The sequence below is a fragment of the Leucopleurus acutus genome, assembly GCF_964270905.1.
Source record: "Leucopleurus acutus genome assembly, chromosome: 11".
NCBI classification, from domain to species: Eukaryota; Metazoa; Chordata; class Mammalia; order Artiodactyla; family Delphinidae; genus Leucopleurus; species Leucopleurus acutus.
In genome coordinates, this window is record NC_139152.1 from 86756948 (window position 1) to 86770369 (window position 13422).

General features: G+C 38.5%; 1 protein-coding gene across 5 annotated transcripts in view; it reads right to left on the minus strand.

The window, feature by feature from the left end:
• Positions 1 to 9996: 9996 nt before the first annotated feature.
• The window catches only part of SLC41A2 (solute carrier family 41 member 2), a 132829-nt gene continuing 129403 nt past the window's right edge, over positions 9997 to 13422 (minus strand). For all 5 annotated transcript variants that reach the window (XM_082850780.1, XM_082850778.1, XM_082850776.1 and 2 more), the window contains one exon: positions 9997 to 13406. In XM_082850780.1, coding sequence (XP_082706906.1) covers positions 13221 to 13406 — 186 coding nt within the window. In that variant the 3' untranslated portion in view covers positions 9997 to 13220. The remainder of the gene's footprint in view (positions 13407 to 13422) is intronic.

A 13422-nucleotide genomic window follows, 5' to 3' on the forward strand; every position in this document is an offset into this window, starting at 1 on the left:
CTGCTATTTCATTCCAGACACCTGATCTTTTAAATTTTTCCAACCACCTCATGAGGTAGGAATCACTACTCCCTTCTTCTTTTTATATTTTAAGTAGGTACAATTTATTTTTATGAAAATTGTGCATTAATAAAGCCATTGAAATCCATATATAACAAATATCTTTCTTCAATGTTCTCCAAGTCTTCTTTTGTGAACCAAAATGCAAAATATTTCTCCTCTATGAATTTGGAAATTGGGATTGACATTCTACCCCCTTCTGATGAATGAGAAACTTGAGTCTTGGAGGTTAAATGAACTGCCGAGGTTGAGCTGCTCATTCAGGGGCAGGATTCAAACCCAGCATTCACATCTCTAGAACACACCAAACAGAGAAGTGGATCTATTTAACTGAAACCATTGTGGAAAACATTGTCTCCCAATAATTACTTTTCATTCAGCCCTTATAATATACAAACTTTATTCCTAATCTTTGTGAAATCTGTAAGGTAGTTATCATCACTGTTTTATGAAGAAGGAAACTGATCCTCAAAGAGGTTGATTTGCCTAAAGTCAGTCCCATGGTTGCATAAGGGTGGAACTGAGATTAGAACCCAGGTCCATGTTGTTTCAGAGCTGTGCTTTTTTGGTAAATCAGCTGGCTTTCTGGTGAACTCACTGATAGTGACTGTTTATTGAGGTCTAATTATATGCTGACACTTAATGGGAGAAATGTTCACATATTGAAGTCTGGGGGAGTCATTCTGGCTTATACATGAGCTAACTTGAATTTTATGCTAACGAAAACAGCCTGCTTATGGCCTATCATACATACACTGTACATCTGCTTTAATCACTAAAGAAAAGGGTACATGGACCAGAAGTAAAGAATGTCCATGTTAAAAATAATGACTAAATGCCTCCCTTCCGGGGATGCCAATTCTGGTCCTCCTTTGATGATGATTCCCTTCTTGGGTGCCAAGGCCATACTGACTCACTGTGTACGTGCTGATTTTTTTTTTTTTTTGAAACCTTGAAGGAAGGTATCCTTGACTTGTTTGATGTTCTTTGTTCTGACAAGATATAAAACGGTGCTGAAAACCATGCTTCTCTAGAGCAGTTCCTCAGAGTTATCTGAGAGGCTGTCTCCCAGGCTATAGTCCTCAGTTTGGCTCAAATAAAACTCTCTTCTGTTCCTATTGTTGTTTGGTTACTGATTATTTGTGTCGACACACTGAGCCATTACCATCCATAAGAAGGTAATGAAGTTCCTGGTGTGTTTGCCACTGCACCGCGTGAAAATGCCTGGAAGAGTTTTCCACGTGTGTAGAGTGTGTTTGGAGCGGTCTGACTTAAAATGTGGTGTTCACAAAAGTCCTTTTGGAAATGACGGAAAATATACCTCAAAGAGACAGGATATCTTCATCCAGAGCAGCTGAAACTAGAGACAAATAGAGGCTCTGTGTGATTTCAGATTTAGAAGTTGCTGGTACTAAGATCTATGGATAAAATGTATGTTGGCTCCAAATATGCATCCTAAGTGAAAAGTCATAAAGGCAAATTGCAGTGATGATTTACAGTCCAACTGCTCCCTCTACATGGGCATCTTTAGGTAAATGTTCTATGGATGGTAACAACGGGATTAAAACATATTTTTAAATTTGATAATGGGGGATGATGGAAAAGTTCTGGAGATGGATAGTGGTGACGGGTATACAGCAATGTGAATGAACTTAATGTACTTAATGCCACAGAACTGTGCGCTAAAAACGGTTAAAATGCTAAATTTTATGTTATGTATATTTTACCACAATAAAAAAGTGCACAAATTTAAAAAGTTAAAAATAAGTTTAATGATGAGTAATGATTCCTGTATAACAATGAGGTGGCCAATAATTAATACAACACAGATAGAGCCCCTCCGTTGAAAAAATGCATTTTTGGTAACTATTTGAATCATCGAAAATAGGTTTAATGAGGGATAGAATACCAAATTAGGAGCTCAATATGGCTCCAAAGTTAGTGTAATGTTTATTAAAATGGAGATTCTGATGTCAGATATATACTGAAAAGAGAAACATGACAACACAGCCCAGGCCAGAGGGCGTTTCCATGCTCCCTGTCAACAACACCCACAGGTAAATATAGCACTCCATCTTTCGGTCTGGGTTAGCTAAGTGATGGAAGACTTTAGCTGTAAGTCAATCTCTGAATTTAAACGAAATTTAAATCTACCATAGTTAAAAGAATTTCTCTTGAATCACAATCATATATGCTCTGAACATGCTAGAAAATTGCTCACCGTTACCAAACAATATGTAATTGTGTATGCACTCATACACAGTGCTTTGGAGAATGAAGGAAAAGTACGACGTGGTTCCTCTTCTTAAGAAGCATGTCGTCTAACCTTATTTGCCAAGCAGAAATAGAGACACAGACGTAGAGGACAAATTTATGGATACCAAGGGGGTAAGGGGTGGGGTGGGAGGAATCGGGAGATTGGGATTGACACATATACACTATTGATACTATGTACAAAATAGACAACAGAGGGGAACATACTGTGTAGCACAGGGAACTCTACTTAATGCTCTGTGGTGACCTAAATAGAAGGGAAATCCAAAAGGGAGGGGATATATGTATATATGTGGCTGATTCATTTTGCTGTGCAGTAGAAGCTAACACAACATTACAAAGCAACTAGACTCCAATAAAAATTAATTTTAAAAAGTTATAGAAATATTTTGAAAAAATTATAAAATGTAAAGTACTTTAAAAAAAGCAGCATGTCGTCTAGTTAGACACTAGCCTTCCATCAGTTTCTAGAGTAGATCAAGCTCCTTCTCTCCTCAATGACTTTGCATTTGCATTTCCTTTGTCTGAAATGCCAAGCCTCCGTAGGTTTTCACATGTGGCCCTTTCTAGAAACACAGATTGTAGCTCAAAGCCCTACAGAGGGCTTCTCTGAACATCTCATGGAAGGTACTCTGCTTCCCTCTGCTCTACTGATATCATCATCATCTGACTGATTTTCAATCTCCACTCTAGAATATAGCTCCCATACAGACTTTATTATCTGAGTTGTTTACCAATGTGCCCCAGGTCCTAGAATAATGCCTAGCATAAAAGAGGTGCTCAATAAATATTTGAGTTAAATTGAATCAATCGGCTAGGTAGATTCAAATATTTGTTGAATTAAAAGGCTAGGATGAGTGATGTGGCCCACTGACACACAGCTAGGAAGGGGTAAAGCTGCTTATTTCCTGCCTGTCATTATACCTAGGAAACCAAAGTCACAAGTAAGAAAATCTTGGCACACCTGAGATGTAGCCCAGAGGTCAAAGAAGATGAGGAAAGAGAAAAGGTCATGGGGTGTCAGGTGCAAAGCAGAGAGGAAATGGTGAGGGAGAGGGGGCAGGAACAGAGACATGGCAACTTGACAGGAGAGAGGACAGAGTCGCCAACTCTCTGGACAGCAGGCTTCTCCTCTTCCTTGTCATTTCCTCTTTGCACCTGACAGCCCATGATCTTTTTTTTTCTTCTTTTTAAGAGCCTGAACAATGACTAAATACTCATTAGAGATAGGAATTGATTGTCTAGAAAAGTAATAATTATGAAGGAATTCAAAAAATAGTGAAAATTTGGACAATCCAGAAGAGTTCTAAAATGAAAAAAGTATCTGTAATCATCTCATCCAGAGGAAAAAACATTTAAAATATTTTGATGATTTTAAAAATTGGAATCATTCCATCAGTCATTTTGTACACAGTGCTGGTCGCACATTGTCACAAATATTTCTCTAACTCATCAAAGGATTTTTCAAATATGAATTCATTGAATTCATATACAGTGAATTATATGTATAGATATAGTATGTTATACAGTATCATACTGTATAACAGATAACTGTATTTAATCTTTTTTTAACTTTTAGGCTGTTTGCAAATGAGAAATTTCAAGCTGAAAATTGCTGCAATGTACATTCTGATTATTCGCTTAGAACAGATTTCTAGAAGTGGGAACAGTAGGTCAAAGAATATATTTTTCAGGTAAAAATTTTGCGTTATTATTATTATTATTTTTTTTTTTTGCGGTACACGGGCCTCTCACTGTTGGGGCCTCTCCCGTTGCGGAGCACAGGCTCCGGACGCGCAGGCTCAGCGGCCATGGCTTACGGTCCCAGCCGCTCCGCGGCATGTGGGATCTTCCCGGACCGGGGCAAGAACCCGCGTCCCCTGCATCGGCAGGCGGACTCTCAACCACTGTGCCACGAGGGAAGCCCTGCATTATTTTTTGAAGAAGTAATACCCACACGGTTCAAAAATCAAAATGACACAAAAGGTATGCACTGACAAGTCTTGCTCCTGTCCCTGTCCCTGAGCACCCTATTGCTTTGTCCCCATAGGTAACAATTCCCCCGCCCCCTTTTTCCCTTCCAATGTTTCTTTCTCAAATATTTATCCTTATTTCCCTCATTCTTACAAAAAAGGAGAATATTTTATACACTTTTCCATGCCTTGCTTTTTTCACCTCATTCTTTCTCCTGGATGTCTCCCCCTATCAGTTTGTAGAGATAATTCTCACTCCTCTTGTCTCCCAGTTGTGCTATGTTCAATGGTGTGATTGTACCACAATTTATTCCACCAGGACCCTGAGTTGTTTTCCTTTGCTATTATAAACAAAGCTACAATGAATAACTTTGAAGTACACCATTACACAGATATTTGGGAATATCTGTATTTAGATTCCAAAAATTGGATGTCGCATGACCTCTAGGGTGTGTGGGGCTCCAGGAAAAGCTTTGCAAGGCCCTGGACCTCATAAGCAATTTGAATTTTAAACATTTTACAAAAGTCTTGGGCCCATGTGAAGTATAGATATATCGATGAAAATTTGGTATAATGAGTAGAAAAGAGGTACTTACATCTTTGTTGATTGTTCAATGAATGCAAAGATTCTTCATAGGGTCCTGGCACCATCTTCTGTGTTCTTTATCATCAAATGTGTCATTCCTGGCTAATGTCTCCCACTGTGAAGATAAAGAGAGTAAAACTGTTATTACTTGCAATGCTCTGGCTCTTCAGGACCTATTTGTGTGGAAACAGTATAGATTTTCTGGCCTCTGCAGTTCCCTAATACCATTTATTTACTGCTGTTTACGACATTCCTCGTGTTGCCGCATCATCCATCTTACCCCAGTGAATATGGACTTCCAACAGCTTTCTCAAAGGTCGTTCTCGTGCTTTGCTAATGGCAGCCACAAACACTCGTCTTACCAGAGGTGTGCAGGAAACCGTGAACGATAATTTGTTTTCTGATCATATAAAATTTGCCATTTGGAATTCTATAGTGTAAATGCAGAACAAGACGTTTTCCAACCATGCCGTCTCTTGAACCCTTAGGCTGTGGTTACTGCATTTCTAGGTGTGATTTCTTTCAGTGTTGACTGCACCCTGACAAAGATTCAAATTTTTGTCAGGCTCTGGAAACTTCTCCTAGGTCCATCTATGCACTTCCTTGTAAAACACAGTTTTAGCAAGAACTCTAAGTCAGTTTAACCAGAACCCCTTACCCTTGATATCTGATCACTCTCGATATCTGATGGGTTCTTCATCCTCCACCTTCTCCCAGGCAGTGTTTGATCACCCTGGCCTGTCTTCAGCAAAGAATCCCGTTAGGTCAGTTTAGCCAGAATTGCTCTTATTCCTGATGTTTCCTCGTAGTAATTTTCCATCCACTCACACCCACCCTGCTCTTTTGCTTGTGCTGTATTTGGAGTTGAGCCCCACCTCTCTCCCTCACTGTAAAATCCCACTGCAGTTGTCCCTGTATCTATCACGATGGGCCTGAGTCAAGACGACACATCACCATCTTCAACAAGTGTCGTTGGATGTTTTGTTAACAACCCCTGCCTTTCACACAGTCACCAGTGGGGAGCCTAGGCGAGAGCCTAGGAGCATATTGAGAAGAATGGTCCCATCCACACAGTGAATGTCTGTCCAGTACAATTTAAGACTGACCTGGGAGAGCATGGCAGTACCACATCAACTGGAGGCAAGAAAGGACACCCATTGGAAGGGCCAATTGTGGAGCCTTCTGGGGAGAAAGCAGTGGCCACCCCTGGAGGACTGCCTGACATACAGCATGGAGCCTGTAGGAGGGTGGGGAGACCCTCCTGGCTGCAAGCAGTGGGGGCAGAGAGTAAAGGATGCCTGCCACCACCTCCCCACATTTGGACGCTCTAGGCCAGAAATGATGCTGCAGTCAGAATGCTGACGAAGGAGATCTGAGGTTCAAGTCCAAGGACTGTCTGCTTCTGGCAACTGGAGCCCATACAGGACCAGATTCAGGTTGGGCAGCCTACCCGGATGGCACTGCTGATCTCGGCTAGTCCCAGGTACCGGAGGGGGACTTATAAGTAAAATCTGAGGAAGCAGGGGTGGGTGAACTTTTTTGTGCGTAAGGCCCAGAGAGTAAATACTTTCGGTTTTGCAGGTTGTTTGATCTCTTTGTCAGCTACTCAATTCTGCTGTTATAGAGGAAAAGCAGCCAAAAATATTTGGTTACAGTAAGCAAATGGGCATGGCAACAATCTAATAAAACTATTTACAAAAATAGGCAGTGAACTGGATTCAGCCCACTGGCCATACCTTTATAATCACTGCACGTGGCAGAGGGCTCAGGGCAGGGGCTTCACTTGCCTGGGTCTGATGGTGGGACTATAGGGTCAAATGGTAAGTGCATCTGTAATTTTAGTAGATATGGCCAGACTCCCCTGTACAGAGTTATCATCTTATCATGGTAAAGTTATCATTTATCACTAACAATTTTGTCTGTTTCCCTACAGCCTTGCCAAGAGAATGCTCTGACTTTGTATTTTTGCCAATTTGATAGGTAAGAAGTGGTATCTAGGGTGGTTTTCTTTTCTTTTTTTTAAGGGATTAGCTTGGGAAGAGTGAGGGGAAGAGCTTTCAAAGATATGGGTGCAGCACAGGCAAATGCCCTGGGGAAGTAAACAGGTTGTCCAGTTGAAGAAATTTTTTTAAATGTATTTATTTTATTTTTTATTTATTTTTTTGGCCATGCTGTGCGGCATGTGGGATCTTCCCTGACCAGGGATGGAACCCATGCCCCCTGTAGTGGAAGTGCAGAGTCTTAACCACTGGACCACCAGGGAAGTCCCAGTGTGGTTTTAATTAGCACTTCTTTTATTTTGAGCAATTATTGAGCATCTATTTGGTTTTTACGATGAACAATCTGTCTTTGGGTATTATACTATTGGGTTGTTGGTCTTTTTCTTCCTGATTTACAGAAGTTCTTTATATATTAAGATTAGCCCTTAATGTGTATTCTGTAGTTGTTGGAATAGTGGTCTATACATGTCAATTAGGTCAAAGAGGTTGATACTGTTGTTCAAATGTTTAAGATACCTAGTAGTCAAGTGGAGTTGTTCAGCAGGCATTTGGAAATACAAATGTGTTTCCTTAATTTCTCTTTCTGAGCTTTCATTGTTAGTGTATAGAAATGCAAGAAATTTCTGTGTATTAATTTTGTATCCTGCAACCTTACCAAAGTCATTGATGAGCTCTAGTAGTTTTCTGATAGCATCTTTAGGATTCTCTATGTATAGTATCATGTCATCTGCAAACAGTGACAGTTTTACTTCTTCTTTTCCGATTTGGATTCCTTTTTTCTTCTCTGATTGCTGTGGCCAGGACTTCCAAAACTATGTTGAATAAAAGTGGTGCAGAGTAGACATCCTTGTCTTGTTCCTGCTCTTAGAGGAAATGCTTTCAACTTTTCACCGTTGCGTATGATGTTAGCTGTGGGTTTGTCTTATATGGCCTTTATTATGTTGAGGTATGATAAAACCTGGAGATAAAAACTCTGGAGAGTTTTTATCATAAATGGGTGTTGAATTTTGTCAAAAGCTTTTTCTGCATCTGTTGAGATGATCATATGGTTTTTATTCTTCAGTTTGTTAATGTGGTGTATCACACTGATTGATTTGCTGATATTGAAGAATACTTGCATCCCTGGGATAAAGCCCACTTGTCCTGATCCTACTTCATCAGGACTTCCTTGGTGGTCCAGTGGTTAAGACTTCACCTTCTAATGCAGGGGGTGTGGGTTCGATCCCTGGTTGGGGAGCTAAGATCCCACATGCCTCATGGCCAAAAACCCAAAACATAAAACAGAAGCAATATTGTAACAAATTCAATAAAAACTTTAAAAATTGTCCACATAAAAAAAAGTCTTTAAAATAAAATCCCAGTTGATCATGGTGTATGATCATTTTAATGTATTGTTGGATTCGGTTTGGTAGTATTTTGTTGAGGATTTTTGCATCTATGTTCATCAGTGATATTGGCCTGTAATTTTCTTTTTTTATGGTATCTTTGTCTGGTTTTGGTATCAGGGTGATGGTGGCCTAATAGAATGAGTTTTGGAGTGTTCCCCTGTAACTTTTTGGAATAGTTTCAGAAGGATAGGGGTTAACTCTTCTCTAAATGTTTGATAGAATTCACCTGTGAAGCCATCCGGTCCTGGACTTTTGTTGGAAGTTTTTAAAATCAGTTTCAATTTCAGTGCTTGTGATTGGTCTGTTCATATTTTCTATTTCTTCCTGGTTCAGTCTTGGAAGATTGTACCTTTCTAAGAACTTGTCCATTTCTTCCAGGTTGTCTATTTTATTGGCACAAAGCTGCTTGCAGTAGTCTCTTATGATCCCTTGTATTTCTGTGGTTTCAGTTGTAATTTCTCCTTTTTCATTTCTAATTTTATTGATTTAAGCCATCTCCATTTTTTTTCTTCATGAGTCTGGCTAAAGGTTTATCAACTTTATTTTTTCAAAGAACCAGCTTTTAGTTTCATTGACCTTTTCTATTGTTTTCTTCATTTCTATTTCATTTATTTCTGCTCTGATATTTATGATTTCTTTCCTTCTACTAACTCTGGGTTTTGTTTGTTCTTCTTTCTGTAGTTGCTTTAGGTGTAAGGTTATGTTTTTCTTGTTTCCTAAGGTAAGATTGTATTGCTATAAACTTTCCTTTTAGAACTGCTTTTGCTGCATCCCGTAGGTTTTGGATCATTGTGTTTTCATTTTCATTTGTCTCTAAGCATTTTTTGATTTCCTCTGTGATTTCTTCAGTGATCCACTGGTTGTTTAGTATGGAAATACAAATGTGGAACTCGGGTGAGAGTCTAGACTGAGAAATTTAGGAATAATAGGTATAGATGGCATTTGAAACAATGAGATAGGTGAGGTCACCTAGGGATAAAAAATAGAGAAATGGTAATAAAAACTGAGCTGTAGGTCATTCCAACACTTGGAGATTGAGAAGTGGAGGAACCACCAGCAAGACAGAGAGGAGGCTTCCAGCAGTGCAGAAAAGAAAGCAAAAGGCAGATGTTTTTGTAAGCCAAGTGAAGAAAGTATTTCAAGGAGGAAGGAGACTCTGTCATATACCTTTAGAGGCTGAGTAAGATGAGGATTTTTATTGAGAACTGATCTCTGGATTTGCAACATGGAGACTGCTGATGACCCTGACGGGGGTACTTTCAGTAAAGTGGCGGGGACAAAAGCCTGATCTCCCAGAGAGTGAAGTGATTAGAGAAATAGAGGAGGCTGCTGGGCAGTTGAGGGTTAACTTGATGTCTGAGGTTATGAATGTAAAGATCTGTCCTAGCAGTCATGGGTTCTTCATGAACCATATTCAGCTGTTCAAATGTAGGCAAAGGATAGGCAGAGAGCTGTATTTAACCAGAGCTGTCCAATAAGTATGAAGGAGGCAGTTGAGGATGTACTGGTTGATGGGCCAAGGAACCTAAGCTGAATAATGAGGACAGAACCTAACAGTGAAAAAGTGGTAAAGCAATGGAGTGGAGCTCTAGGTATGGTCAAAGCCCAATTTATTATGCTCATAAACACAACGTATATACACGGACCACACAGTCTCTTCTGGGTGAGTTCCACACAGGCTCAGTGTTCATCTGGTTTATCAAGAAGTACAAGGCTGGGTAAATACATCTTAAATTTTATTATTTGGTTTACAACAATTCAGGGATGGCAGATGCCTTTTATAAATGGGTATACTAAACTAGAGCTATATTATAAGGCAAGGAAGCCCAATTACTGAAAGGCCCTTCAAAATGTACTTCACTTGGCTACATCATTGATAGTCTACGTCGTGGAATTTTTGATGTCTCCCAGAAGATACATTACCATCAGTTTCTATTGTATTAGGTTCTAAGAAACTTTATTTTTTAAAGAAAAAAATGATTGTGGGAAAAATAAAAAATGTCTTTGAAAAGACTATCTGTATTTAAATAAAGTGCCTGATAAATTCGTGAAGGGAAGAAATTCAGAAAGCAAACTTACGTTGTATAAAAATAAATATTGTGAATTCGCTGTATGTAAGACTGATAATAAATGATTTTTGTGGGTAGGCAAAGTTATCTTATTGGTTCCATACTTATGTGAAGGCTTTCAAAAAACCGGTAAAATTTTTTAAAAGGAATTTAAACCTCTTTTATAAATTAATTCAGCTGATTGGTGACTGATTTTTCCATGTCTTTATTTTTTTTCCCATTACATGTCTTTTAGACATTTTGTTGCTATAACCAAGATTGGGTAGCAAAAGAGAGAGGGGACAGAACTCATATCAGTCATCCTAGTTATCTATTAGCATCTCATGGAAAATGGCTAGATCTGGGAAGGGTGGTGGCAATTAAATAGTCTATGAAATAAGGTATTGTTTTTTCTTCCAAAGTATTCATTTATCTTTGATTTCCTTGGTCTTAGGAACTTGAATAATTTAGAGTTGGCTATACTTACCATCAAGATATATTAAATGAAGATTTCCCTGTCTGAAATTGGAGAGATGTAGCAATACTCTATTCTACTTTAGAAAATCCTGTTTCTCTAGTTGATTTCCTCTCAGTTAATGAGTTAGGTACTCTTGGTACATTTGGAGGGTCACAGAAATAGCACTGGCTTAGGAGACTGGAGACCTGTACTTAATCACAATGTGGGTACTCTGTAGCTGTGCAACATTAAAAATGTACCTTCTCTGATTTTCAGTTTCTTCTGCTGTAAAATAGAGATAGGAATATCTACCTGACCTATTTCACATGTACTGTTGTGAGTACTAAATAATACATGTATTTGAATGTGTTCTGGAATATGTAATGCACTAAAGTTGTTGGTAAATGCTTTAAAAATGTGGTTTGCTGTGCACTTGTTTAGGTTAAAAAAATGAAAATAGAAATCACTGGGAAACATAAATCCTTCTGAATCATATAGCCCAAATGTAAATAAGTAATTTACAAATGCTTTACAAAAAAATCAAAGAAATTATTCATGGATATTTTAAAAATAAAAAATTTTGCAGCTAAATATTCATCAACTTAATCATTCTTTCTTTTATAAGAATGTTCACTATGTGACAATATAACTCTCCAAAGGAGAAATTCTATAATTAGTTCAGTTCTCTGCCTCAGCAGCTTCATTATAAGGCAGAAGAGTGGAATAAAGTTTCAAAATAAGCAAAAATATATAACTCTAAACCACAGTCCCCTTATTTTAAAGAGCTTAATAGGAACACTTCCCCCAATATATTTATAAACAACCTACTACTTATATAATGTTAACACTAATTGACAACTTAAACCACACGATCAAAGTCGATGTGCATTTCTTCTTCCCTTTATCAGTTAAATTATTAAATATCTGACAGTCTTGAGAGATTCCACTGCATTTTTAAAAAAATGAACTATATGTAATATAAAAATGCTTACCTATTGAATGACTAAGGTGTTGGTCAAGTGTTCAGAATATAATCAGAGTTTTAGAAAAATATTTGAGAAACATAGCAGTGTACCTGATAGTCCCCCACGTAGAAATCAGCCTGTGCAAACAGATGATGTGCACAGGCATGAAAAATAACCAAAGTAACCCCACCGATTTCTCCTTTAAAATGGTAAGCCTACCAGTTTCAATCGAGTTCTTAAGAGGAGCGAATGAATCATTTGCTCATTCTAAATCTTATGATAGCTTGGTTATATTAAATGGTACAGTTTTTTTTAATGAAAAGAAAGTATTAATTATAAGGTAGGTAACAAACACTAAATTCTGGCCAGTAGCAAAATTTTTGCACCGCATGACAAAAGCATACCAATAAAACGCGCTAAAGAATAACCACAGAATGCTAATATCCCACTATGATCTTTGCTATCAACAATTTTTAGCAAAGATTTAGCTCTCCATCAAAAGCTTCTGTCTCTCTTTCACACCACACACACACACACACACACACACACACACACACAAGCACGCACGATTTCTCACACCATCTTGTTTCTACAAACACAGCTCAGGTTATCTTATTTTGGACTATTAAGTCTTCAGAAAAAGATCAACATTCTTTCAACAAATCAATGATCAAAAATGACCCACTGATGGGACGTCCCTGGCGGTCCAGTGGTTAGCACTCTGAGCACGGGTTCGATCCTTGGTTGGGCAACTAAGAGCCCGCATGCCACATGGCATGGCCAAAAAAAAAAAAAAAAAAAAATGACCCATTGCTTTCATTAAAGGCCATTCTGTGTTTAAAGGGTAGCCTGCCGAGAACTTGCAGAGTTGAAATTAAATTAGCATCAGCACAGGGATTCATAAAAACAGGTAAAAGTGAGTTTATCTCATACTCAGCAGAACATATTGAGGTCAGGTTAGGAGCAAAGTAATTGGTAACTGGATCCTCAGCTGGCAGAGAGGTGGGCATAGTTAGAACTATTACAAGCCTGGTTGGACTCCTTTCATTTTAAAGTCTGCTTTGCAGTACAACACATCTGTGAGACAAGAAAGGCTAAACCAGAACTCTGTTTCCTTTAACGTGGCATTATGAGTTAAACAGTAATACATTACATTTCTGCTACGTCTGTGGTTTTAAAATTATTCATTGTAAACATCTTATATTCTTTCCTATTTATTTCAGAGCTTGAGTCTATGTCTATGTCAAATTATCATTTATTCTATGAAAAGCAGCACAAATACTGTTCATTCTGGTTTCAGCACAAATTCTTTAAAAATAAAATGTTAAGGCCATTTAATGGAATCAGGGCCAACTGAAGATTACCCTCGCAGAAGACAAACTACCGAAATAAAATTTTTGAAAAAGAGCTATAAGTGGTTGTCTTTGTGTTTTCCTTCTTGGTAACTTGAGAGCGGTTTGTAGGATTTATTAGTCTCCGACATCTCCATCTCGATCTCCGATAAGCCAAAGAAAATGAAAACTTAAGGCTAACAAGGCTGTCCCGAGCAGATCACCCAGTGCCGTCAGATAGGGGATGGAGAAGCTATCCGGGTCCTTTCCTTTCCTCCAGAAATGATGGACCATCCAGTCAGCAATCCACAGCAAGGTAAATACCTAGAAGAGAGCACCA